The following is a 24,689-nucleotide window of genomic DNA, read 5'->3' on the forward strand; positions in this document are numbered from 1 at the left end:
AAATACATCTTTCAAATACACACAACCACAAACAACACACGCATACACACGTACACAGGTATATTTCAAGATTTGATATTCAACATAATCTTTTTATTTTATAAAATATTTATGCATAAAAAAATCATCATTTTAATTAATGTGATATCTATTCTTTTTAAATAAACCTGGACACATAATCATCATTCATACATTGCATAAAGCCAATATTTTATTGTTTTAGTCTCATGTATAATGACAGATATAATTATTTACATATTTGCACAACTTAACTGGTAAATAGATTTCATGTTATATTTACCGGACATAAAGAGCTACACAAACTTTTACATTTCATGAAATGAAAAGCAGTTATCAGTGAAAGATATAGAAAACATCAGTAACCTCTTGGACCAAAAATAATAGAGAGAAGTCACATTTTTGTTGTTTGCATCATAATACTCAATTATTTGTAACTGGAACCTGTTGTACACAAACGTGGACAATTACACTGCTTCATGTTCAAAGAAAAATATTTGGTTATTATATTTATGACCCCAAATAGCTGGAAGAAATCTAAACTGCAAGCCAAACCAAAGAGGTCCTTTAGAGATCCTTAAGAGGATAAACGCTTTAAAGCATATGATAATGTGGTAATCCAATCATAAGTGCATGTAAATCCAAAGACCAAAAATGTTTTAATCCCTGAAAATGTTTAAAAGCACTGAATAAAATAATTATATATAGTTAAAGATGAGATGAGAATAGCTTTTAATGTTGACTCGAAGAATAAAACAAGCCTTGAAAACTTTTCCTTCTTGACACCATTAGTTTATTTCTCATCTTGAATGTTTTTTTCATCACACACGTCTTTCTCCTGGAAAACAACAGAAATAATCTTAGAAAAGATGGATTACAAAATCAGTTTTTCTTATTCGTGACTTTTAATCTCTATCAATGTCTTTAACAACGTTTTCACCCGGACTCTTAGACACGCCCCCTACTTTCGAAATCACACACTATGAAATTACAATCGAGACAGTGGAATTGTCCCTGACCTGATCTCTGTCTTTTTCACGATTCCTCTCATTTTTCGTCTCGGTTTCCAGAATCTCGAAGAACTCTTGATCTTGACGGGCGATCAGCTCCTCCACAGACTCCTCCTTGTCTCCCTCTTTCCCCTCATCCTCTCTGCTCTGCTCGGAGCGGCTGCGTTCCTTCAGACGCATCTCTCTGAGTCGAGATTCCAGAATCTTCTCTCGCTTGGTCTCGCGTTCAAACATCTGCAAACATCAGGTAAAAATAATCATGAATAGCGTACATCATTACCAGTGGCGGCTCATGACTGCTCTTCCGAATGGTGCAAATTCAAAATAAGTGTTCGGAGTGTCAAGTGTGTTGCTCGTGTTTTCAAAATATGTGTTTGTTGCGTCATGTGAACCATGTGCATCACGTGTTTTGTCAAAATAAGTGCCTGCTGCACACGCGTCAAAACTGTTTATGATAAAAGAGACGCTCACGTTCACAAAATACACACAAGACACTCCCTTAACACTAAACTCTGATTGTGCATGAGATTATGTGAGTATCTTGCAAACGCGAGCGTCATAAACCTTTTAGACGCGTCTGCAGCAGGCACTTATTTTGACAAGACACGTGATGCACATAGGTTCACTCGACGCGTCAAACACATATTTTGAAATTAAGAACCACACATGACGGGCTACACATCGAACTTCGCATCCTGCGCCCTCGAAAAAAGAAGTCAGCGGCCGCCACTGATCATTCCACAACATTCCACATAGTATTCCCACCATCACACATTATACCAACATAAACTTGATTTTACTTTCATTAAATCTTTGACATGACCTTACTCAGTTGATAATATTAAAGATATTAACTCTTTCCCCACCAGCATTTAAAAAGTAATGACAGCCAGCACCAGCATTTTTTATGTTTTCCACAAAGTTTAATGCCTTTCAGAAAATGTTATTTTTTATATATATAAACATACAATATGAAATGAAAGAACAGACCCTATGCTTTTAAACAAAAACAATCGTTTCACCTTATTTTCATTCCAATTACATTTCAAATAGTTTTTACTGTTTTTGTATCAGTGGATGCTTCAGTGTTTTGTAAGGTGGGTAAGAGCACCGCCTAGTGGATAATAGCGGAAAATTGATTGCCGTAAAAACTTGTCATTGACAGTTAATTGATGAGAAAACTTGTCAAAAGGCCGAAAAAGAGTTCAAGTGATTTCTTAAATAGCTAAAGCCTGATTTATAGTTGTGAGTAAGCTCTACGCTGTAGTTACGCCATAGGTTATCCGTAACCTGTGCGTAGCCTACATGCACCTCGAAAAAATTTAAAGTCACCATGAAACGGAAGTAGCGATTGCCTTATTTTCCCCGTGGTGATGTATATCCGAATGAAACGGCTTTTGAGATGAAATAAGGCAGGGCTGGATTTGAATTTGTCCATCAAGATCTGATTGGATCGTTTGAAGTTGGGTCGTGTTGCTAATTGCTAATCGCTGCGATCTTCTCCCGGAACCCGCCCACCTGCCATACTTTTGACCGGAAGTGAAGAGAGATCGTTTTGAGGAGGGGAGGAAATTTGCATTTTTGATTAAAGAATATGAGCACACACCAATTTTTTAAAAATAATGAAGCTCACAGATAAGTCATTTGTTAATAATACCACAATATTAAATATATATATATATATAGTTTTCATTTCAATTTCATTGCGACTTTAACAGCGCGTCAGTTCTATACGGACCACAATTGGTCCACCAGAACCCCTCCCGTCAGGTAAAAAAAATGCGTCATACGTATTTCCGTTTGCGATGGTGAAAACGAAGAGGAGCTAAGTTGAGGAGTGATTTAACTCAAACTGCAACAAAAGTCGCTGTTTATTAACTTCCATCATAGCTGGTCTTCTCAAATCATACATAACAAGTTGCTGTTTCTTCTTCGTTTGTGGGTTAACTTGTCAAGCTTCTTCTTCTTTGACGGTCGCGTTGTTACATGCGTGGATACTGCCTACCAGCAGTCTGCGCGCGTGTTTGCACGTTAACACGGATGACGCAAAAGTATAAATGAAAACCGAAGCGGAACCTACATCGTCGCGGCTATGCCGTAGGACACAACTATAACGAGCACTTAACGCTGCCAATCGGAACTCATTTCTTCTTTGCTGCAAACACAGGAAGTTGCCACAGGTAACCACTGTTTATAGCAGCGAAGAATAATGGAAATGCGCTAGCCATGTCGCTGTTTGGCAGTATTTCAGACTTGTAAAACGTCGAAATGTCTCATGCCATGCTGCAATTTCGATAGGTGGCACAAGTATCATTCGAGTAACTTGATAAAGCATTTGAAGATGCGTCACCCCAAAGAGCACGATAGTTACCTAAAGGCTAGGGCGTAGAAGGATGAGCTCTGCTCTTTTTATAGGGCTAGTAGTACATACAGCTGTATATACACATACACAGCCAGGTATTGGAACAGTACTGGGTATCGGCTGATACCCTGAGCCCAGGTATTGGAATTGGTATCGGGAAGAGAAAAGGATATCAAAACATCTCTAGTTTATTTAAAATGTGCAATCAGGGAGTTTTTGCAGCATCTACAGTGATACCAACGGCTCAGTCCAAAGGTCACCCGTCCTTTTCGAAACGCAAGCTATTGTAGCCGCCACAGGACAAACGCGTCTCGTCTGAGACAACGTAGTGCCAAAACGCGCTCTATAGAGCAGTTTGTCCATTTAGGGCGCTACTTTAGAAACATGACAGCAACTTCCTTGTAAACCCACCGTGACATAAAAAGTAGATAAAAACGGCTCATTCTAAGGTAATTAAAACATATCTGTTTATTATGTAAGATCTTTACACACCACTGAATACATAGTTATGTATATTAAATTGCATTTCTGTCAAGAGATCCTCCTACATTTTACATATTGCACCTTTACTGGTTCAAGTACATTGTGCATACGTAAATGTGTGTTTGTGTCTCACCTCTGAGACCAAAACTTTCTCATTCTTCTGCAGTGTGCACAGGCCCGCTGAAACCTCCAGCATTGTCACTGTTCCCAGCTCAGAGCCGCAACCCAAGAAACGTCCGTTCTCTTGTACCTGAATGCTGTACAGAGCTTCATCGCAAACCTGATATAGACATAAACAAGCACAGATAGGAAATCATTTGCCTTTATGAAAAAATTATACAATTTAGCAGTCAAAAACATTTGATCACAGAATGCATCGACCAATCAGAATCAAGCTTTGGTGTGATCATTTAGATTTAGATATTTGGAGAATGAGCTATTTGGGACCCACTTTAAGGGTGAGAGTGGGATCGTTTAGTTTAAACAGGATATCCCAAACGTCCAGGGTTCCGTCCATCTTTGCTGTGAAGAAGACTGAAGGTCTCACTGGACTCCAGCAGCTATCTAATAGAGAGGTTGTGTGATACCTACAGTATAGGAATACATTAGAGGTTTTGCCATGTATTACAAGCCATGAAGAAGCAGATGCTTTAGTAAAATCTTACTTGGTCCACATGATGGAGGACTCTTTGATATCTTCAGACCAGATGCGGGCAGTCCAGTCACCCACGGTCAGGAAGTTCTTAGGAAAGAATGGATTCCTTTGGAGGGCGTAAATTGGGCCGTGGTGGCTGCCGTACGTGCACACGATCTTTTCAGCAGGGGTTTTTGCTTTGCGGTTGCAGGAGATCACATATCCCTGCTCTGTGCCCACCATGAACTTAGTGGGCTTGAGAAATTAAAAACAACAGATATTTAATTTCTCAGCAAAAGTGCATGTTATTATTTTGTTCATACCACAGCAAGCAATTTTAAAAACAAGGCAAAATTTAGCAAAAAAAAGCATCTAAGCATAGCCTAAAAATAAATAAAGCCAAACACCTTGTAATATTCACTGTTGGCATACATGATGGAATTTCATGCATCAAGATATTTTGGCTAATAACCGGATTCAAATTTATTTAGAGTATTTAGACTATAGATGGTAAAATGAAGGCTATTGCTTGCTGGGTACTCTGGGTAAACAAATAAGATCCTTACCATAGTGGTCTCAAACTCCAGAGAGGTGGCACCATAAGCATTCTCAATGTTACCTTTCCTACTGGGGTCCAGGACGAGTCTTTCTGTGGGCTCGCTCATCTTACGAATGTCCCACCACAGTACCTGATGACAGATGAGTTTTATTGGCACTGCTGACTTTATGAAGACGACAGCTTCAATAATATTAATGCAAGCTTTATTACAGACTAGAGTAAGCATGGTAATAACATCATTATGCATGATTCAAACTATCAAAAACAGCAGAAATATGATTTTACAACCTAGTTGGTCGTTGACCAAATGGTCAGATGCACTCTTATATCAATATGCTCATGTATTGCTAAGGTACAGCAGATTGTACAATGTTGTAGAAGGTTTGACCCCCCAGCATTGTTTAAATCCTCTTCTGTAAGTCTGACACAACTTACCATACAGACCTTCAGTTCTGTTCAACTGCTGACTATTTGTAATTGATTTCACAATCATTTCAATCTTTGTTATGACCTAGCTAAGTCAATATTAAAGATATCAATAGTGATGGGGACGAGACCACCTATGCCGAGTCCGAGTCAAGACCGAAGTCGTTTCTCAAAACCAAGTACGCCGAACTCGGACTTGTGTCCTTCGTAGTTCGAACTTGCAAGTTCAGACTCGGAAGAACGAACTTCTGACGCGAAATGCATTCTGGGAAACTTCGCTGTCATAAGTCCACACAAGTCTCCTCTGATGCATCCTCGATAAAATGGGCGGATCAAGAACACATCCGGGGATTTTATGTGAACTTGGGCTTGATGCGAACTTTGAATTGGAACAGAATCTTTGAAGGGTCGAGACCGAGTCCTTTATTTCCGTTGGTTTTCAAATATAGTCAAGTCCGAGTCAAGACAGAGTCTTTGAGGAAGCAAGTCCGAGTCGAGACCGAGTCCTTTAGGAGTCGAGACCGAGTCGAGACCAAGACCATAAAAACATATCATTTTTCATATTTTTAGTTTTAACATCTTAATATGGACTATGCTTTTACTATCATTATTTTTCTAGAGATAAATAAACGGCTCTGATGGCACGGGATGTCATTTTCAAATAATGCCCGTCAACATTGCATTTTATTATTATTGTTATGTGTTGTGTGTTTTTTTTATATGAACATAAAAAAAATTGCTGGTCTCGAGGACTCGGTCTGAAATTACGAGTCCTTCTCCTCTCACTGTGGTCCGAGACGGAGTCAAGACCGAGTCAAGTCTGAGAAAGCAGAAATTGGTCTCGAGACCGGTTCACAGCCCAAAGACTGCTGTAACATGTTGGCTGGTCTATTTCTTTATTTTCGAGCTGCACACAGACCTGACCATCTGTAGAAGCCGAGAAGATGTCGGTGCCTGCTTTCGACTGCAGCCAGATGACTTTGTAGACAGGATCTCTATGACTATGCTCAACGGCAGACATCTCTACCGGCTGGCTCCCTTTCCGCGTGTCCCAATAAGCTGGAAATAGAGCAAAATACAGGGAGGTAAAACTAATGTGCCAATTACACAAAAATGAAAAAGGACAGAAAAGTACATTTGCTAATTTCTTCATTTAACGCTCTCTTATTTTGTGTATGTTATGTTTAATTATATTAACACATCTAAAGATGCCATATTAAACATTCAAAGAGTCTATTAGTCCAGCTACAGACTATTAGACCTTGAGCACATCTGAATTTAATAAAATGCCAAATCTGCCTTACAGTATATAACAAATGTAACTTGACAAGGACAAAAGCACTTTTCCATTAACCATTAATTTATTGGGAAGTAAACTGCCCAGAGCGACCGAGGCAATCATAAAAGTTGCTTCAGAAGGTTGTGAGAATTTTGAAAGTCAATTAAATTCATCCTCAGGAGAAAGATAAAGGGAATAAACTCACCAATCTGTCCATTGTAGCTTCCCCCAACAAGGATGTGAGAATCTTTAGGGTTGTACTCCAGACAAACGAGCGGAGATACGGGTTTAAGAGTCATCTCAGGTTTATTCGGGTTTTCTGATGGTAGAAAGAAAAACTGATTATTCCAATGCAGTACATTAAATGTGTGGTATGATATACAGACGTCACAAAATAAACAGCTGCGCTGTATAATTTATACCAATGTCCCATATGTAGGAGTCAAAGCTCATGTTTTTGGGTGCTTTCTGAAATTCCAGGGAAGAGTAGGCAACTGCGAGCTTATGGTTGCCGTCTGGGTGCCAGGACAAAGTGGTGGCTGTACGCTTCACTTCATTCGGGTCTCTATAAAAAAAAAACTAATTGCAGAAATTGGAAGAGATAGAGCAAATGCTGTATAATTCAGCAGCTTTATTTTATCTGATTGTTAAGTCTGACGTCATGCACCGCTTCCGGGTTCAACCGATCTCAAATGCCGTAGGGAAATAACAAAAAATCATGCAGATATACACTTGTATCATTATGCAAAACTACCAAAAACACCCAATCCTAATGAACAAATTTTTGTAACTTTTGTCACTTTTTGGGAGCAGTGTGCTAGCTGGAGCTATTCACTTCCAGTCTTTGTGCTAAGCTAAGCTAGCGGGGGATGCGTCAGACAGAGTTACAGCACGCACGAAGATGAGAAAGGTATCTATGGACTAATCTAGCTCTGGGGGATACTGTGAATAAGCTAAATACCAAAAATATGGGCGTGTTCCTTTAAATTCAGTAAAACACATCTGAAAACATGCTTTATACCTAAAGACATTGATTGTCTTAGCTAATGGTTGCTCCTCTGATTCCTCAAGCACCTCTTCATCTTCAAAATACTCCTGATAGATGTCAATGGCGTTGTTCTGTTTAATGCAGTGCTCCATGAGCTGCAGTGGATAGGAAGACAACACCAAACTCGAATCACAATCACCATCACAATCCACTCTGAGATACACAACCTGCAGATCTTTACATTTTAGTGAGCAGAGATGGTGATAAATGCATGAACCTGTCATCTACCTACTCTCTTAAAGGAAAACACCACAGTTTTCAATATTTTACTATGTTCTTATCTCAAAATAGATGAATTAATACATACACATCTTTTTTAAATGTGTGCACTTTTAATCTTTTTACAGCACTTCTTGAATGGCTTAGCATTAAGCCTAGCCCCATTCATTCAAAAGTTTTATTTTGTGCCACCATACTTACTCGTGTAACTACTCATGTAACAATGACTTTAAATAGGGAAAACATGAAAGTGCTTGGTGGATTCTAAATTCGCCCCTGTTTGGATCCCAAGGAATGAATGGGCTAGGCTAAATGCTAACACATTCACCAGGCGCTTTACAAAGATTAAAAGTGCATGCATTGAAAAAATAAAGGGATGTATTAATTTGTCAAAGTTGAGGTAAAAACATAGTAAAATATTAAAAAACGGTGGTGTTTCCCTTTAATCCCTTAATGTGGATCTAATTGTAACCCTGGCACATTATTGCTCACCAGCAAAATGTTTAATGTTTAAAGACACTCACACTAGCAAGCTGCACGATCGTGTTCTGATAGTTTTCATCTTTCTCCACTTTCTTTCTGTAGCGGATGGTCGCCTCCACATCCTCCGGGTTGACATCTTTCGGCCACCCACCCTCCACATGGTTTATTCCTCTTGATTCAGATACAATGCATACTGTGTTCACCTAAACAGTGAGGAAGAACTTTGTCAGTGTACACAATACTCTGTATTGACATTACACCTGAGTCTTTACATTTGTGACTGCGTTATCCCACCTCGTGTTCAGACATATCCTGAGCGCACTGTACGGCTACATCACATGGATCTCTCAGTATGAAGTTGGCAGCCAGGGAAGGGTCGGGTAAGATGTCCACGTGAAGCTCAGCGGGTCTATCTGAAAAGTTACACTGGCGGCCAAACTCCCTGCGCTTTTTGGTGTATACATACATAATCTCCATATTGAAATCTAAAGATAATTGATAGTGGACACACAGAGAAGGTGAAACGGTGTAGGATCAATCATGGAATAAGCTAAATACCCAGACATGATAAAACAGACATATTGCTGTAAATGACACCTAAAAGACACTAATATTCACAACCAGATGACATCACAGTAATATCAGTTATGTCTTAAAAGCAGACATTAACACATTGTCGTACACATTTCAACAGTTACTGTAAGTTATAAACCAAACTAAACGTAAAACAAAAATAAACGTAACATAAAAACATCCGTCTGTAACAGTAACCTTTGTGTTTAACAAAAACAATACAATATATCATTTCATTTCTTACCTGATGTCGTTTTTTGATAGGTTTACGTGTTTTAGTTTAGTTTACGGGCCTGTAATAGTTTGCCGTATCCTAGCAACAGCGGCGGTGCACATGACGTCACACGTAATGGAATAGGATTTTCTTTCTATGAAAGAAATAGTATTATCTTTGTTTTTCGTGCAAAAATAACCAATGTTTGTTGTTTCAGAATTTTATTTATTTAAAGATCTGCCTTCATTACTGTGCTTTTTTCTTTGTTATTATGCAGTCGTTTTATTTTCCGATATCAATTGTTTGACTACTATCGTATTTGATGAATGTTTTCCGTGTTAATTTTTGTACTTAAATATTTTACAATAATAAAATAAAAACAAGTTGTGCTTATCTTCTAATTCTACTAAATAGGTACCATAGCTCTAAATAAATAGTATTAAAATGTATATATTCTCACATAAAATTATTATTTTTTTATTGTTAAAAATTAACCTGCATGTTTTTTTTTTTGTAAAATTGTAGTGTTTTTTTTTTTTATTACAAATATAATTAAACTGCGGTTGTTGTAGTGATGTGATGTTTGTGGTTATATAGTAATTTTTAAATATAACAATAATACTACAATTAAACTAGGGTTACTAGACTAAAACATAATGTTATTTTGTAAGGATCCCTTGTGGACTGATTTAAACGCCATTTGTTGTCTGCTCTTCGTTACAAAGCAGTTCGACAAAACAGTCGACTGAGGGCGCCAAACAACGGATAAAGATTGAGTTACCTCATGCGACGATGCGCAGACCGTTCGGCTTATGACATCAAATAGCGCGAGAGTGGGGTTTTCAGAAAGCTTTCGAATCGTTCTCGCGATACTTGGGTGTCAGCGTTGCACTACGTCGAACACACCTAAAGACTTTAAATGGCTTAATAATAAACACGACAGAAACTTGTCTTTAGAAATATCTATAAACAAGTAAGTTGACTTAAGTTATTCTGCTATAGGAGTTATATGTGTTAAAGCAATTAGTCTTTCTCACTCAGATTCAGTTTAATAATAAAAAAACTGTTTTATTAACCATGTTTCCGTCTTTTTAATAAGACAGAAATCAATCACCACATCAGTGCATAAGACTGTGCATAAGTCCATGCACCCAACGTATTAAAATAAGGCTGAAAATGTATTAAAAACAGTCTAACTTAAGAAACAAGATGCTAACAAGGACCTCTAACTGTAATTATTGCAATATCAAACGAGGACACTGTTTTTTTGTCCAAGTAGTTGATTTTATCATCAAACGTGGTGGCACACAAGAATGAACCAAACAAAATAAAAAATACACAACATCTGTTATCATACAACTTATTTACAGATCAGGTTAATACAAAACATAAAAACTAGGCCTACTAGTAGACAAACACTTGCAACAAGGGAAGGACTTAATTGGCTCAGTGCTCTGCTTGAAACAAATGATTTAGTAAAAAGGTTTTCATTTTAACTCAAAAGTCATAAAATGACATCTTATTTGTGCTTGATGGGAAATGATGTTGGTCTCATGCAAGTACATTTAAACACTTTAAAGGCCACTACAAGCCTCCAGCGACCAGTTTGTGCTCTACATGAATACTAAAAAGAAACTTTATTTCGTTTACCATCATTGCCATACATAACTTTCAGGCTTTTAGTCCATATTTGCTATCAAATATTTTTGATACAACCCTCTTGTTTCACCAGGAATGCATATTTAAATGCAAAAATTGCATGGCACAAAAATGCTTTAGTTCTTGGGCACATAAAACATTGAAACAAAAAATTCACTCAAATTAAGGGAAAAAAATACCTGTACAGTTAGCCATCATAAAAAAATAACAACATAGAAAAGTTCACCCAGTGTCCACAATGTTTTGTTTTATGTACATTTTTTTATTATAACAAATGGCTAACCTTTTTAAGGTCATTTATTAAGTCTGGTAAAATGTATTTCATTTTCTATACCAAAGAAAGTTTCTGATATTCAAATTGGAAAGTTTCTATAGTTGTAAAGGCAATAAAGATGTTCAGGTTGAAGTCTATAACCCAGAAAACATTTGCATATCCATGCAACAGATTCCCTCAAGAATTACTTGCAAGATTTCAGAAGAGTGGTAAAGTAAAATAATGTTTATGGCTAACATTACGTTCACGTGTTGCTTTACAACACAAATTACATACAGTCATACCTCAAATGAACATTTTAAAGCTGCTTTGTTATTTATGCATGTATGTTGTTATAAGGAAACAGCCACATATAAGCAACATACTTTAAAAAAACCTGTTTTGAGTTTTGACTGTAATTTACTGTGAATTGGCATTCCAGGTCTAGCACTTTGGCCTAAACAGTTTTTTAGGGAAGACCAATACACCTGATTGAAACACAGAAAGTAAACAAACAGAGTATTACAGAATAGACATTTCAGCACCTCACAGTAGCGTTTCAGTAGATGCACCATCAGGATTAATGACAAACACACACGCACAAGCACGCACACATCTGGACACACACACACACACACACACACAGAGAGATCCCAAAAATTAGGTTTCCCACACTGTGGTCTGGCAAATTCAGATAGAGTCAAACACAAAAAAAGTCGCAAGAGTTCTCTGTGCGTCCATATTCCTGGTCTGAATCATGTCGGAAAAACATGTACATTTCCAGGGAAAGGAGATCAGTTCTATGCCCGGAAATCCTCGCCAAAGTGTCTGATCTGGTCCTCAGTCATGGAGAGGTAGGTAGCTCTCATAGTTGGAGAATACTGTAAAACATCAATATAAGAATCACAGACTGGCAGCATCCAGAGCATTCTGTCAAACAAGAGTCACAGATTAATCAAAAGTGAAATGAAAATGAGATGTTTTTATAGCGTGGATCAGGCCAAGGGAGGTTTAGGTTACTTCTTTTAACATGGTACAGCTCTAATAATTCCTTCTGTATCTACATTATTAAACTGCAAATGTAAAACATGTATGCAAATAAACAAAATAAAAAAAAAAGGACAAACAGTATTGAAAGAAAGATAATCTATAGGTTACACAGAGCCAACGAAAGTGTCTGGAAAAAATGGACTTAAATATTTGACCTTGTTACCAATTGGGGTGTGCTATATTTACATATATACATTTAATATATATATTTATATTAAATGTGACTAACATGAACTACAGTACAATTTGTATTGGTGAGTATCCATGCCTGGAGTGGAACAGGGAAAACAACCCAGACATCATTTATTTAAATGCAGAGGATAAAACAAGTGGTGAACTAGGGAAATTACAAGGGCAGTTAGACAGTAATATAAGGCAACTTACGCTGTTTCTATATGGCTGTGAGTAAAGCTCCAAAAACAAATTTTTCATTGAAAGATATAACGCACAAACAGATAAACATACGAACAAACAAAGAAAAACGTAAAAGAAGCTATTAGCAGAAGGTATAAAAAAGCCACTAGATGTAAAGGGACAAATAAGAGATTTTTGGCAACAAAATAATGGAAAAATGACGTCAGGCAATAATAATCAAAATTGACTATATTTGCTTTTGAAATACAAACGTAATCTCTACCATCAAATCTCTCCATCATCTGTCTTTAGAGGGACACTCCACTTTAAAAAAAAAATATGCTCCATTCAGCTGATCTCCGGTCCTGGCGATACCACTTTTAGCATAGCTTAGCATAATCCATTGAATCTGATTAGACCATTAGCATCAAGCCTAAAAAATAACCAAAGAGTTTCGATATTTTTCCTATTTAAAACTTGATTGTTCTGTAGTTACATCATGTACTAAGACAGATGGAAAATTAAAAGTTGCAATTTTTAGGCAGATATGGCTAGGACCAGAATTTTTTCCCAATTGATTAGTTCCGAACAGAAAAAGTATTTTAACGTTTCCGGTTTTCGGTTCAACCCTAAATTTGATGTTCCTGAACCGGTTAAAACCAAAAAAATAAAGTTCCTGAACTGGTTCATAACGTTCCATGTCAGCTGTGGGGCATACAAATAAGTAAGATGATCATTAGGACATTAAACTTAAATTATTAGTCTACATAATTTTCCTTAAGTCTCTATCTTGTCATCGAACATTAAAAAAAGGATACTTTATGTAAGCGGCATAACTGTAATTCTTACATGCCTACATTTGTTGAGTCCACTTAAACACGTGCACACACAAACCAGGGCTCGCAAAATTGCTAGCCCGACGTCCCGAGGCTATTGTGAATTCCTGTCGGGCTACCAAAATGTATCTCCGCCCTGCCCGTCGGGCTATCTTGGGGAGGAAATAATATTTTAATGTTTTTGCTTTGTCTCAGATTTAGTTAGGTAATTATATTGTATGTATTTCGGCATCCTCTTGTCAGTCATTATCCTCACGTAACAAGTGAAACTGTCAGAAAATGAAGTGAAAGCATAAATAAATCCTTTAATGTGCACGTCTGAAATGCGCGCGACCGTCTGCACGCGCTTCTCCCGGCTTCGCTCTTCACAAGCACCTGCCTGCTTTTGTGCTTAGCGCGAACTCAAGTCATTTAAAAAAAAAAAAATTACATCATAGACTAACATTGTTTTAGCGTTTCTTTTTTCTTTCTTCAGGTAGTAACTTAAATATGTGAGAAGGAAAATATATTTGAGTGATTTCCGATCGATTTGACATGTCTACGCTATTAAGAGAATATGAAGTTAGAAGCTTTTGATAGGTGACTAAACAGCAGTGGTAAGATATGTTTACCTAAAGCGAATAGAATGTGTGTTTGTCATTTCGTTTTACCTCAGAGTCTAACATTATTCTAGTGATTTCTGTTAACCTAAAGGGAATTATTCCTTTTTAATAAATATCTGTTTTAAGTCTTCTATATTGTGTTTAAGTCACTGGTTGTTTATATATTTGATAAAATACCATGTTATCTAAATACAATGTGTGATGTGTTTAGGTAAGGTATTTTTTATATTAAATTAAATTAAAAATAACCTGTGTTATAATACATTCATATACTGTAATATTTCAGTAATATAACAATTCAATTAATTCTAACGTTAGGGGAACGTTAAAATAACCTAAAAATAACATCGGGGGAATGTTTATTTTCTTTAAGAAAACATTCCTTGCTAACCAAAAACCTTACATTCTATAACATTCTAGAAACCAAAAACTAATGTTAGGGGAACATTTTGGGTACCAAATTGTTAGCTGGGGATGGGCAGAAATAGTTGGCTTACATGGAAATCCAGGATTTATCAATATTCTACATTAAACAGTGTATTTTTTTATTCAGGCTACTTGTATTCATTTCGGGCTACCAAAAATGAAAGAGTGCCTGCCCGAAGGGCTACCAGTGATTAAAATTTTTTTATGAATTCCAAACGGCGCTTCAGGAAGAAGATGCAGCATAAACAGTCGCTCAACTAAGTGAAACTTACGTTGTTTTTCAGTGCTTTATTCGCCAAATGTATTTTACACAGTAGTGATACAGTAGTGCAACTCTCTCTCAAGTTTACACATCAAGAGTTCTGATCTTTGAAGGGCATAGGGATAATCATGTTTAATTGGGAGTCGGACTGGACACATTCAACCGCATGTGCATCTATGCGTAAAGAAAATTGTTCACTTTAGCGCCTTTTTGCAGCTAAATTGTTTAAAATCACTTAAGTGTTAACATTTGCAAGACTTTAAAACACGTGCAAATAATCATCTTGTACGGATCACGGATCCACTGCGATCTGTTACACCACTAATTAGTATAAAAAAAAACTCTTGAGATACTTGGTAGCTTACAATATTTATCTCTTATGATTGAGCATTAGAGACTTGGGTTTGCATAGGCTACTTGCTGGTGGCAAGCTTCTCATTTCCCTGATGAGTCAATGACAACCGGAAGTGAACTTCACCGAGTCATATTAGACAGAAATCTTGTCAAAGAACTAAAAAAAAACTGTATGAACCGGTTACCATTATTTTAAATAAACGTTTCTGTTCCGGAAAATATATTTTTGAAAGTTTCTGGTTTCGTTTCTGTTCCATGCAAAACATCAAAAGTTTCTGGTTTTCGTTTTCGTTCCGTGAACCGGTTCAAAGTTCGCAATGATATAACATAGTGTCCGAAAATAGTCTATTGTAAGATACTAAGTGGACTATTTAATATTGTGCTGTCTGCAGCCATGTAACAGCAGCAAAGTCCTTGATTATTACGCCAGGATGAGAGTATAGTTCCTAGCCATATCTGCCTAGAAAATTGCAACTTTTAATTTTCCGTCGGTCTTAGTACACAAAGTAACTACAGAAGAGTCAAGTTTTAAATAGGAAAAATATCCAAACTCTTTGGTTATTTTTTTAGGCGTGATGCCTAATGGTCTAATCAGATTCAATGGATTATGCTAAGCTATGCTAAAAGTGGTACCGCCAGACCCGGAGAACAGCTGAATTGATTCCAAAACGGTAAAAATCTAAAGTTTAACTGTAGGGGAGCTGGAAAATGGGCATTTTTCAAAAAAAAAATTTGTGTAGCTCAGATGATGTTTGATTTTCATGTTGACTTGAACATGATAGTCCTGTGTTTATATTTTTAAAGAATTCAAATTTCTGGAGTGCATTATTGTTGTGTTTCGGCGAGTGTGCATGCATGTGTGGTAATGAGAAGGGCTGGACCACTGGAGCCCAACGTACCGAAGGGGGAGGAGATCCTCTACCGATCAGAGGCACATTTTCAAAGCGCGGGTTACCACCAAACAACACAGACTGGCCCCTAAAAAATAAGAAGAGAGAAACAAATGAGGAGAAAACAAAACAACGTCCTTGAATGTTAACATAATATTCATGTATTTGATCCAAAGGTAATTTAGTTGTCAAGCAAAATATCTATCATGCCTAAAAACCTACTCAGGGTTTGAGTATTTCTTACATGTGCTCTGAGACAGGGGCGTTGGACACCGCCTGTGTAGGAGGGTGAAGACTTGTCTGACTGCCCAAGCTGCTACTGTAACTACAGAAACTGTGCATGTTGGCTGGATGCGAGTGATGCGACGTCATTCGTCGACCCTGAGGGTTGAACGGGTCTCCTTCATCCATGTCATCATAATCCCGTTCTCTGTGCGGAGGGAAAATGATGAATTAAAATGAAAAATACACCTAGATTTAATCATCCTCAAGCCATCCTCAATGTATATGATTTTTTTTTTTTCAGACAAACTTGCACCCAGCGCAATTGACTTTGTCAGTGACGCATGTATCATTCGTATTTTGCACCGGCGCACAGCGGGTTTTTCCCTCCACAGACGCACGTCGGCAAACTAGGGAATGAACTTGCGCTCCCTGGGCGGTTCAGCGCAAAAAAGGAGGTGTGTTGCGGTGCAAACCATCCCTGATGCTATTTTGCAGTTTCAAAAAACAATTGCGCCACTGACCAAAAAAAAACTAGTCTAAAGTCAGTGGCGCGTTGCGCGTGGTTCATTATGCTATTTAAAGGGCGCATGCTTGACCATAATGTATAGCGTGCACAACGCGTACACACTTTGCTTATCTAATCTACACAGATGCAACAGTTATTTTTGCAAATCATAAATTGTTACAATAAAAAATATTAACACATGAGATAAGGGAAATCATTGTGGTGAGCATAGTTTTTATTTATTGTGTGGCTGCGTTAAAAAAATTCTCATGCAAATAACGATTAAAATATTTTCATATTTGTTGTGTGGCTGTATTACGTTTATTTTATGTAAATAATAATTAAAATATTTTCATAAGAAACCTAAATGTATATGAACTTGATTTGTAAGAGTACTTTGGGGTTGGACCTTGCTTGCGTTTCTTGAGGCCGATTTCAAAGCCCTCAAACCCTTTCAGCGGTGAGGGTGGACGCAGCGATGTCCTCTGCTGGCATCAGGTCATGGGTAGAGGCAGATCCACCTCCCGTTACACGGCGTGCCCGATTTATGCTGGCAAGCTTGGGATTCCCCCGTCTCCTGACATCATTGTAGAGCTTGGCGCAACGATGGGGATGCCAGCTGATGAGACAATTGTGGCTATTTCCTCTCACGCCTGTTTAACCTACGCTGATTTGGGCGAGTTTCTCCTATCCCCATACAAAAAAACTTCTCTGTCTTTGACTGCTCTTACAAGAATGTCGGTCTCCTCGGCTGTAAACCGCTCCTGGCGTGCGCCTGGTAAATCCGTCATAATAATAGCAACCCCCCATGGAACTTGCACCCTTACGTTTAAAGGGAATGTTGGATAGCGTTCTGATTGGTTTATTTGACGTTACGCCCAAACCACACCTATGAATAATGAACCTACTTCAGACCAACCCCTTATTGATTTGCGCCAGGTGCAAGAGTTATTTCTCTCGCCGGGAAAATAGCAACAGCGCCCAAGATCCGCCCACAAAGTCACTTGCGCTTTGCGCTTCGCACTTGCGTTTCAGATCGTTAAAATAGGGCCCTCAGAGTTATATAAGAAAATTTCCTGGCTATTCCAAGCTTTATAATGGTTGTAAATGGGTGCTTCTGAATTAAAGCCCAAAAAAGACCATCCAGCTGTGTTTATGAGATCCAGTGCGTATCTAGCATATGACATATGACGCAGCGTACAAGATGTAGTAGAGATGAGATGAGGCGTTACGTCCTACGCTGAAAACGCACTCTCTTGTGAATGCATGTTGGTTGTTACCAGCCGTTAGTTATTTTAGTTTGTAAAGTTTTAAATATTGTAATTTTTCTCAGAAAATCGCACCAGTTGCAATAAGAAGGCCTTTATTAACCCATTTGAGCCGTGTGAATTACTTTTGTAAAGGACAAATTAACTTTTTTGTACTTCAAATCAAAGGCACCATTTACTACCATTATAAAGCTTGGAACAGCCAGGACATTTTCTAATGTTTCCTATTTTCTAATTTCTAACTCCAGTTGTCTTTGTCTGAAAAATATATTCATATACATCCAGGATGGCTTGAGGGTGAGTAAATCATGGGATAATTTTCATTTTTGGCTGAACAATCCTTTTAACAGGGTTCCCACACCTTAGTTAACTTCAAATTCAAGGACCTTTCAAGGACTTTCCAGGTCCAATACCCTCAAATGTGGGGACACATTTCAGGTGAGAGCAAGGTTACATCGGGTCACCTTTTAAGATACATTGTTACAGTTCTGTTGTGTCACTGCGGTGACACTTTGGGGACGCCTCCAGGGGTAAGTGTGTCTGAATGTGTATATCAAATTCAACCAATGGTGAGGTTTAACGACAAAGACAGGGGGACGCGGGAGCCAGGAAGTATATCGCTATCTGAAATATTGCCAAAGATGGCGTAACAGGGACGCAGGAAGTATGGCAAGGGAGACGCAACGTCTCGTTCCCTTCTCAGGGACCAACAGTTACATACGTAACCGGAGACGTTTTCATGTGTCAAACACAACTATGCAAAAAAGCATTTTGGTATGAATCAACATTCGCATACAGAAGATATAAGCATTTAAAGCGAACAGTTTAGCACGTGTGCTTAAAAAGTCTATAATTTTTATGATATTATCCTACACTACACAGGGAATAATATAGATTTTTTTCCCCAGAGAACTTCTTGCATAAAACAGATTCAAGCACTTTCAATGACCTGTATCTATGTATGTATATTTTCAAAAACTTCCAAGGGCCTTGAATTTTTCCCCCCAGATTCACAAACTTTCAAGGATTTCAAGGACCCGTAGGAACCCTGTTTATTACCTGCCTATAAATCTCAACTGAACTCCAAAGAACCTCATTTACCAGTTTTGATATGCTTAATTACATTTAATAACACTGTGATTGAATGCACTTTATGTGTATAGATGTGTACCTGTTAGCGATCTGCCTCCATGCTCTTGGGATAGCACACAACATGATAGAGAAGGCTGTGGCAGCCAGCAGAGAGAACAGACACAGATACAGTAAACCCTCTACACCATCATAACACACACCCATCAGGGCATCCAGATAGTCCTGCAAACATACACACACATATAAAACACCGCTTTCATTAAGACATTTATGTGTATTGTGCTAAATAGACAAATGTAATAAAGCTTGCAACATTATTAAAGGACAAGTTCGGTATTTTAGACTTAAAGCCCTGTTTTCAGATTGTTTATGGTGAAATAGAATGGTTTTGACTGAAATTTCGACATCTGCGGCTGTCCTGAGAATTTTCGCGTGTTTGTGTTTCAGCTCAGAGCTCTACAATGGGTTTAATGGTGCACTGGAACAATCCTTCCTAAAATGCATTAAACTTTTGTTTACAAAGACGTGAAACTCACCGAGTGGTCAGGGGTGTTCACTGATATGCTCACACAAAAATCGCTGCAAAAGATGCTTTCCAACAGCTGTTTTAGCATTCGTTGTTAACTTGTGGACCTATTTTCCCAAACGCCTCACACCCGTACATTCTTCCGCTTAGAGCTTGAATAATAAACACTCCAGCCCAGGTGGTGGCGCTAATCCGCCTTTGCCAATTGCAAGAATAGAAACAAAGTTCCCGGCGCGGAGTAATACCGTACTTCACAGCACATCTAATACATGTCAATGGAGTTGGTAAAAACTACGATAAAACCTGTTGGAATGCGTCTTTTGCAGCGATTTTTGTGTGAGCATACCAGTGAACACCCCTGACCACTCGGTGAGTTTCACGTCTTTGTAAACGAAAGTTTAATGCATTTTAGGAAGGATTGTTCCAGTGCACCATTAAACCCATTGTAGAGGTCTGAGCTGAAACACAAACACGCAAAAATTCTCAGGGCAGCCGAAAATGTCGAAATTTCAGTCAAAACCATTCTATTTCACCATAAACAATCTGAAAACAGGGCTTTAAGTCTAAAATACCGAACTTGTCCTTTAAGATACAAGAGGCTGAAAAATACATTGTGTTTACGGTATTGTACTGTATTTGTGTGAACTCTGAACCTTATTGAGTCCTCTGCAGTCCAGCAGGGCTGTAAGCTGGTGTAAACTGGCCTCTGAATTATTCAATAACTGCTGAATATTCAATAAATCCCCCTGAAACAACAACAATAAACGACAGCTGTGAATTGATAAAACAATGAGATGTTCATGTAGCTCAGTTAATAGAAAAAATGTTTTGGCTTCACTTCCCTAGGAACACACATGGTGATAAAAACAATATGGATCGCTTGAATGCACAGTAAGTTGTTTTGGGTAAAAGGCGGCTGCCAAAAGCATACTGCACATGTAAATGTTTAACAGGGCGGGGGGAATACCACAAAACATCTCCAGTATTACATCACCATCAATGTATTACAGTAATAGAAACCAAATTACATGTGATGAATTTTAAAAATCAAACATTGGGCGCACTTGTGTATTTTATTATATTAATAAAAAATAATGTCATTTTACTGCACACACTTACCTCTGCTGTGGGAAAGAGAGGCACAGCAAACTGCAAAAGCCCCTGAATCTGAATCTGCATGGTGGTTAGAGATCTCTGGAAGAGCGTCAGGGACTGCAAAACAAACTGATTTAGAATCAGTGCCTTAAATTGAAGGGCTAACAAAGACAAAATCCTTCTACACATTCAGGTTCATTGTAACTGAATATACGAATATATTGATATGCAGTACCAGCAGATGGAGATACTACACCACCCAAAGACGAGAGACAGCAGTGCAAGCAGTAGCCGTCCATTCACAGTCTAGGTTAACTAGTCCACATGTAGGCTAAAATCTAGCTAAAATAAACTTGAATTTAAGTGTCGTTTTTACCTAAATAATTTGCGAGATGTATGATACTCCATTATGTAAGCAAAGTCAACACAGGCATTACAAGGTGTTTGGTTTCGTTTATTTATTGATTTCATTTAATTCATTTCTTTGACGCCTAAATTTTCTAAAATGTTCCATATTTGCATTGGTAACAGTCCAAAAATTTGTCCTGAATTATTGTGGAAACAGACCCAGATGTTTCCTTGTGAGATTCACCTTGTAATTTACTCACCCCCATGTCATCCAAGATCTTTGTTTAGTCGAGAAGAAATTAAGATTTTTGAGGAAAACATTCCAGGATTTTTCTCCGTATAGTGGACTTTAGTGGACATCAACAGTTTAGTTTCAGTGCAGTTTAAAGTTAGAGTTTCAATGCTGCTTCAAAAGGCTCTAAATGATCCCAAACGAGGCATAAGGGTCTTATCTAGCAAAACGATTGTAATTTTCACAAAACAAAAAAATGCCATGGTGACTTTACGTAATACGCAATCACATTCAAAGGTTTATTATTAAAATTATCCACAAGTGTGCGTTTCACATATGTAACACGCGACGATGTAATTACGTAATACATAAGGCCACGCTGGCGCTTCACACGGCTAGTGCATGATGAGAAGTTGTGGTTTAAAAGTACTTTTTGTTTTTTAATTGGTAAAAACTTTAAACTGTTGCGGTCCACTGGAATGTTTTTCTCAAAAAGCGTAATTTGTTTTTAACTAAACAAATAAAGACACACATCTTGGATGACACGGGGGTGAGTAAATTATCATGATTTTTTTATGAAAGTGGAGTAATCCTTTAAAGGGACGGTGTGTAATTTTTAGAAGGATCTCTTGAAAGATATGCAAAATAATATACAAAACTATATTATCAGTGGTGTATAAAGACCTTTTAAAATTAACCGTTATGTTTTTATAACCTTAGAATGAGACATGTTTATCTACACACACACCGAGAGTCCCCTTACATGGAAGTCGCCATTTTGTACAACCATGTTTCTACAGAAGCCCTTAACGGACAAACTTTTTTACTAAGTTGTCTCCGACGATAAAATTTTTGTACGGTGGTGGCTATCGTAGCTTCTTTATTAATTTCAAAAGCGAGGGTTGGGCAGTGGACTGAGCCGTTGGTTGCAGTTCACAACCTCATCACTAGATGACGCTAAAATGTACACACTGCACCTTTAATGCTCATCAGCCTCTTTCACGCACTAATTTTGGTAAATTACCATGAATTTACCAGAATGAATTTACCAGTAAATACAAAAATGTGCCGTTCACACACACAGTGACTTTCCTTCTTTTTACCAGTAAGACATCATTCACACATCAGTATCAAAATACCAGTAAACTCACAGAAAAAGCAGAAGTAACTGTGGCACATTGCAAGCTCAGTGTTGAATATGTAAACAATGACGGGTTATGACTTCATATCCACAATCCGACTGTATTTTTTTGTTTTCACATCTGTGGCAAACGCTGACGGTTGTGAAGTTGCTTGTGACCAAACAACATTGCGTCAAACAGAACCTGCGGCTTCACAGAGGGTCGTGATAAGGACGTCAGCCATTCGGCAAATAGATGGTAAGCTTAAACAACTTTGGTGAAGAAATGTGGATGTTAACTGCAGGTGTGCTTGACTTTTAAGCAGCGTGTGTGTGAAAACGTCCGTAAACAGTGCGGGGGTAAACGTGCCTCTCTTACTGGGAAATTGGCAGCACTGATTAACCAGAAAGGTTCTGTTCACACATGATATGTTAACTGCAATTTACCAGTAAAGACTGTATATGTATGTGTGAAAGGGACTATTGACAGAGCTGAAATAGTAAATGAACACAGACAATTACACAAAACCTGATGATTCACTGTATATAATCCTGTAATTTCTCCTCTCTTGTGTTGGGCTATAGAGTGAAAATATCCAGTAAGGTGATGTGAACTCAAAACACACAAACAGAACAGGAACCGTGAGAAAAGACTCATGAAACAAAAACTATTCAGCTAAACAAACACCCCTGAGTGACAAAACGAGAGATTAAAAGACCCGAGCCTGAATAAACACTGATGAGAAATTACAGCCAATATGAGCCAGAATACAGAATATGAATAGTAAGGGGAGTTGAATTGTTGTATTGCATTGCATGTTTAGTCGTAGATCAGTTTTTTTTTTCAGTCCCACCAGAAAAACGCGATTATGCGTTCGCATGATTCAACGCATAATCACTCAAATTCTGCATATTTATGTCGGGGACGCATTTTTTCAAATACGACGCACTTTCGCAGCATAAGTTGCAGATTTCCGTCCGCAAAATATGCGGGGCTTGCATGATTTCATATTTCCAGCATTTTCGTAGCAAAAATCACATATATCTTAGCAGAAAGTTGAAAATTGTTGCATTTACTTCACACATGCGCAGCCATGTCCCCTGTTGCCATGGGAACGTTATGAAGTGACGTGAACATCATTGGCTATGTTTACAAGCACAAACTTCAATCCGACTTAATTTAATACGATTGAAGGTTACAACGATACAGTTTACATGCACTCTAAACATTGCAATCTGATTAAAATGTTTGTTTACATGTTCATTATATAGAATCCAAACCGAACGTCTGCGCAAACGCACAGCCAGGGTTGCCAAATTCGCGTGTCATAACAATCCCAAATGGATATTCAAAACTATCCCAAAAGCATCCCAATGACTATTCACAGCCCAAATACCAATAACTAATGAATGAAATACTTCAATCTTTAACACGCAGAAAAAAAACAATTGATGAAAAAAGTTTAGTAGCTCAAAAAAAAAGGACTTGGCAACGCCACGCTGTAGACAGCATCTCTCGTTGAGTACACGCTATTTCTGGATTAAAGTCAAAACGGAGTTGGAGAAAGTTGTTCTTAAGAAGTTTCATAATAATGAAAACACAATTTCCAAAAGGCACAACGCTATTTTATTGCTTTAACTAGTCTAATGTTTTAAAAGTACACGGCAGAGTGTGCATGGCGTAACCCCATTACCTTACCTTAATAATGCCTGATGCCACTGCCTTGCTATTGCGTGTTTCTGTGACGAGAATCTTGTAATATAAGATTTTACTATAAGACGTGAACTTGAGCACAAATGTTTTCGCATGTGCACAATGTATTTTTGCATCCGATTGAGAAAATACTACGATTCACGCGTTTACATGTATACTTTTCTCCTCCGATGGGATCACAGATCGGAGTACACCACCCCCTTCAATACAATCCAAATTTGCATCCGATCGTCCTCAATCGTATTGATTAAGGTGTTTACATTAAGGCTTTTCTATACGATTGAGCCATCAATACGATTACAAATGGATTATTTGGTTGCATGTAAATTTACCTATTGAAAAGCTGCAAAAGCTGCAAACAGTTTTTTCAAGTTCCTGCAATTTCATCACATAAAATTGCAATCCCGTAGATTGCATATTCAATCTCATTTTTTAAGAAAACGTGCCGCAAGGTCAAGGATTTTTGCCCGCAACAATCACAAAAAAACTGTTTTTCTGGAAGGACTGTTTTTTTTTGCAAGCTCTAGTTTTCATTTTTAATTAAATTAATGATTGTTTAGGTCATGTTCT

The 24,689-nt window shown here is 37.8% G+C and overlaps 2 protein-coding genes across 5 annotated transcripts in view; both read right to left on the reverse strand.

Moving 5' to 3' along the window:
• Nucleotides 1-234: 234 nt before the first annotated feature.
• On the reverse strand, nucleotides 235-9,403 carry dnai2b (dynein, axonemal, intermediate chain 2b). Its single transcript, XM_065262677.2, has 13 exons — nucleotides 9,339-9,403; nucleotides 8,816-9,006; nucleotides 8,563-8,724; nucleotides 7,793-7,914; nucleotides 7,194-7,336; nucleotides 6,977-7,090; nucleotides 6,412-6,551; nucleotides 5,074-5,196; nucleotides 4,539-4,762; nucleotides 4,325-4,460; nucleotides 4,007-4,153; nucleotides 1,038-1,262; nucleotides 235-856 (listed from the first exon to the last, which is right to left on the reverse strand). Exons 2-13 carry the CDS (start codon nucleotides 8,996-8,998, stop codon nucleotides 812-814), a joined length of 1,764 nt encoding a protein of 587 aa, XP_065118749.2. The 5' UTR covers nucleotides 8,999-9,006; nucleotides 9,339-9,403; the 3' UTR covers nucleotides 235-811.
• A 947-nt stretch (nucleotides 9,404-10,350) lies between these two features.
• ttyh2 (tweety family member 2) overlaps nucleotides 10,351-24,689 on the reverse strand; it is a 77,606-nt gene continuing 63,267 nt past the window's right edge. Inside the window, exons 9-15 of one of the 4 annotated variants that reach the window (XM_065262410.2) lie at nucleotides 20,730-20,822; nucleotides 20,264-20,356; nucleotides 19,164-19,306; nucleotides 16,239-16,424; nucleotides 16,004-16,082; nucleotides 12,655-12,681; nucleotides 10,351-12,101 (exon numbers count right to left, since the gene is read on the reverse strand). In XM_065262410.2, the coding sequence (XP_065118482.2) occupies nucleotides 12,021-12,101; nucleotides 12,655-12,681; nucleotides 16,004-16,082; nucleotides 16,239-16,424; nucleotides 19,164-19,306; nucleotides 20,264-20,356; nucleotides 20,730-20,822 (702 nt within the window). In that variant the 3' untranslated portion in view covers nucleotides 10,351-12,020. Of the gene's footprint in view, nucleotides 12,102-12,654; nucleotides 12,682-16,003; nucleotides 16,083-16,238; nucleotides 16,425-19,163; nucleotides 19,307-20,263; nucleotides 20,357-20,729; nucleotides 20,835-24,689 lie in introns of all 4 variants that reach the window. The other 3 variants (XM_065262409.2, XM_065262412.2, XM_065262411.2) reach the window with 3 other exon arrangements.

The sequence above is a fragment of the Paramisgurnus dabryanus genome, chromosome 1 (genome assembly GCF_030506205.2).
Source record: "Paramisgurnus dabryanus chromosome 1, PD_genome_1.1, whole genome shotgun sequence".
In the NCBI taxonomy this organism is placed as follows: Eukaryota; Metazoa; Chordata; class Actinopteri; order Cypriniformes; family Cobitidae; genus Paramisgurnus; species Paramisgurnus dabryanus.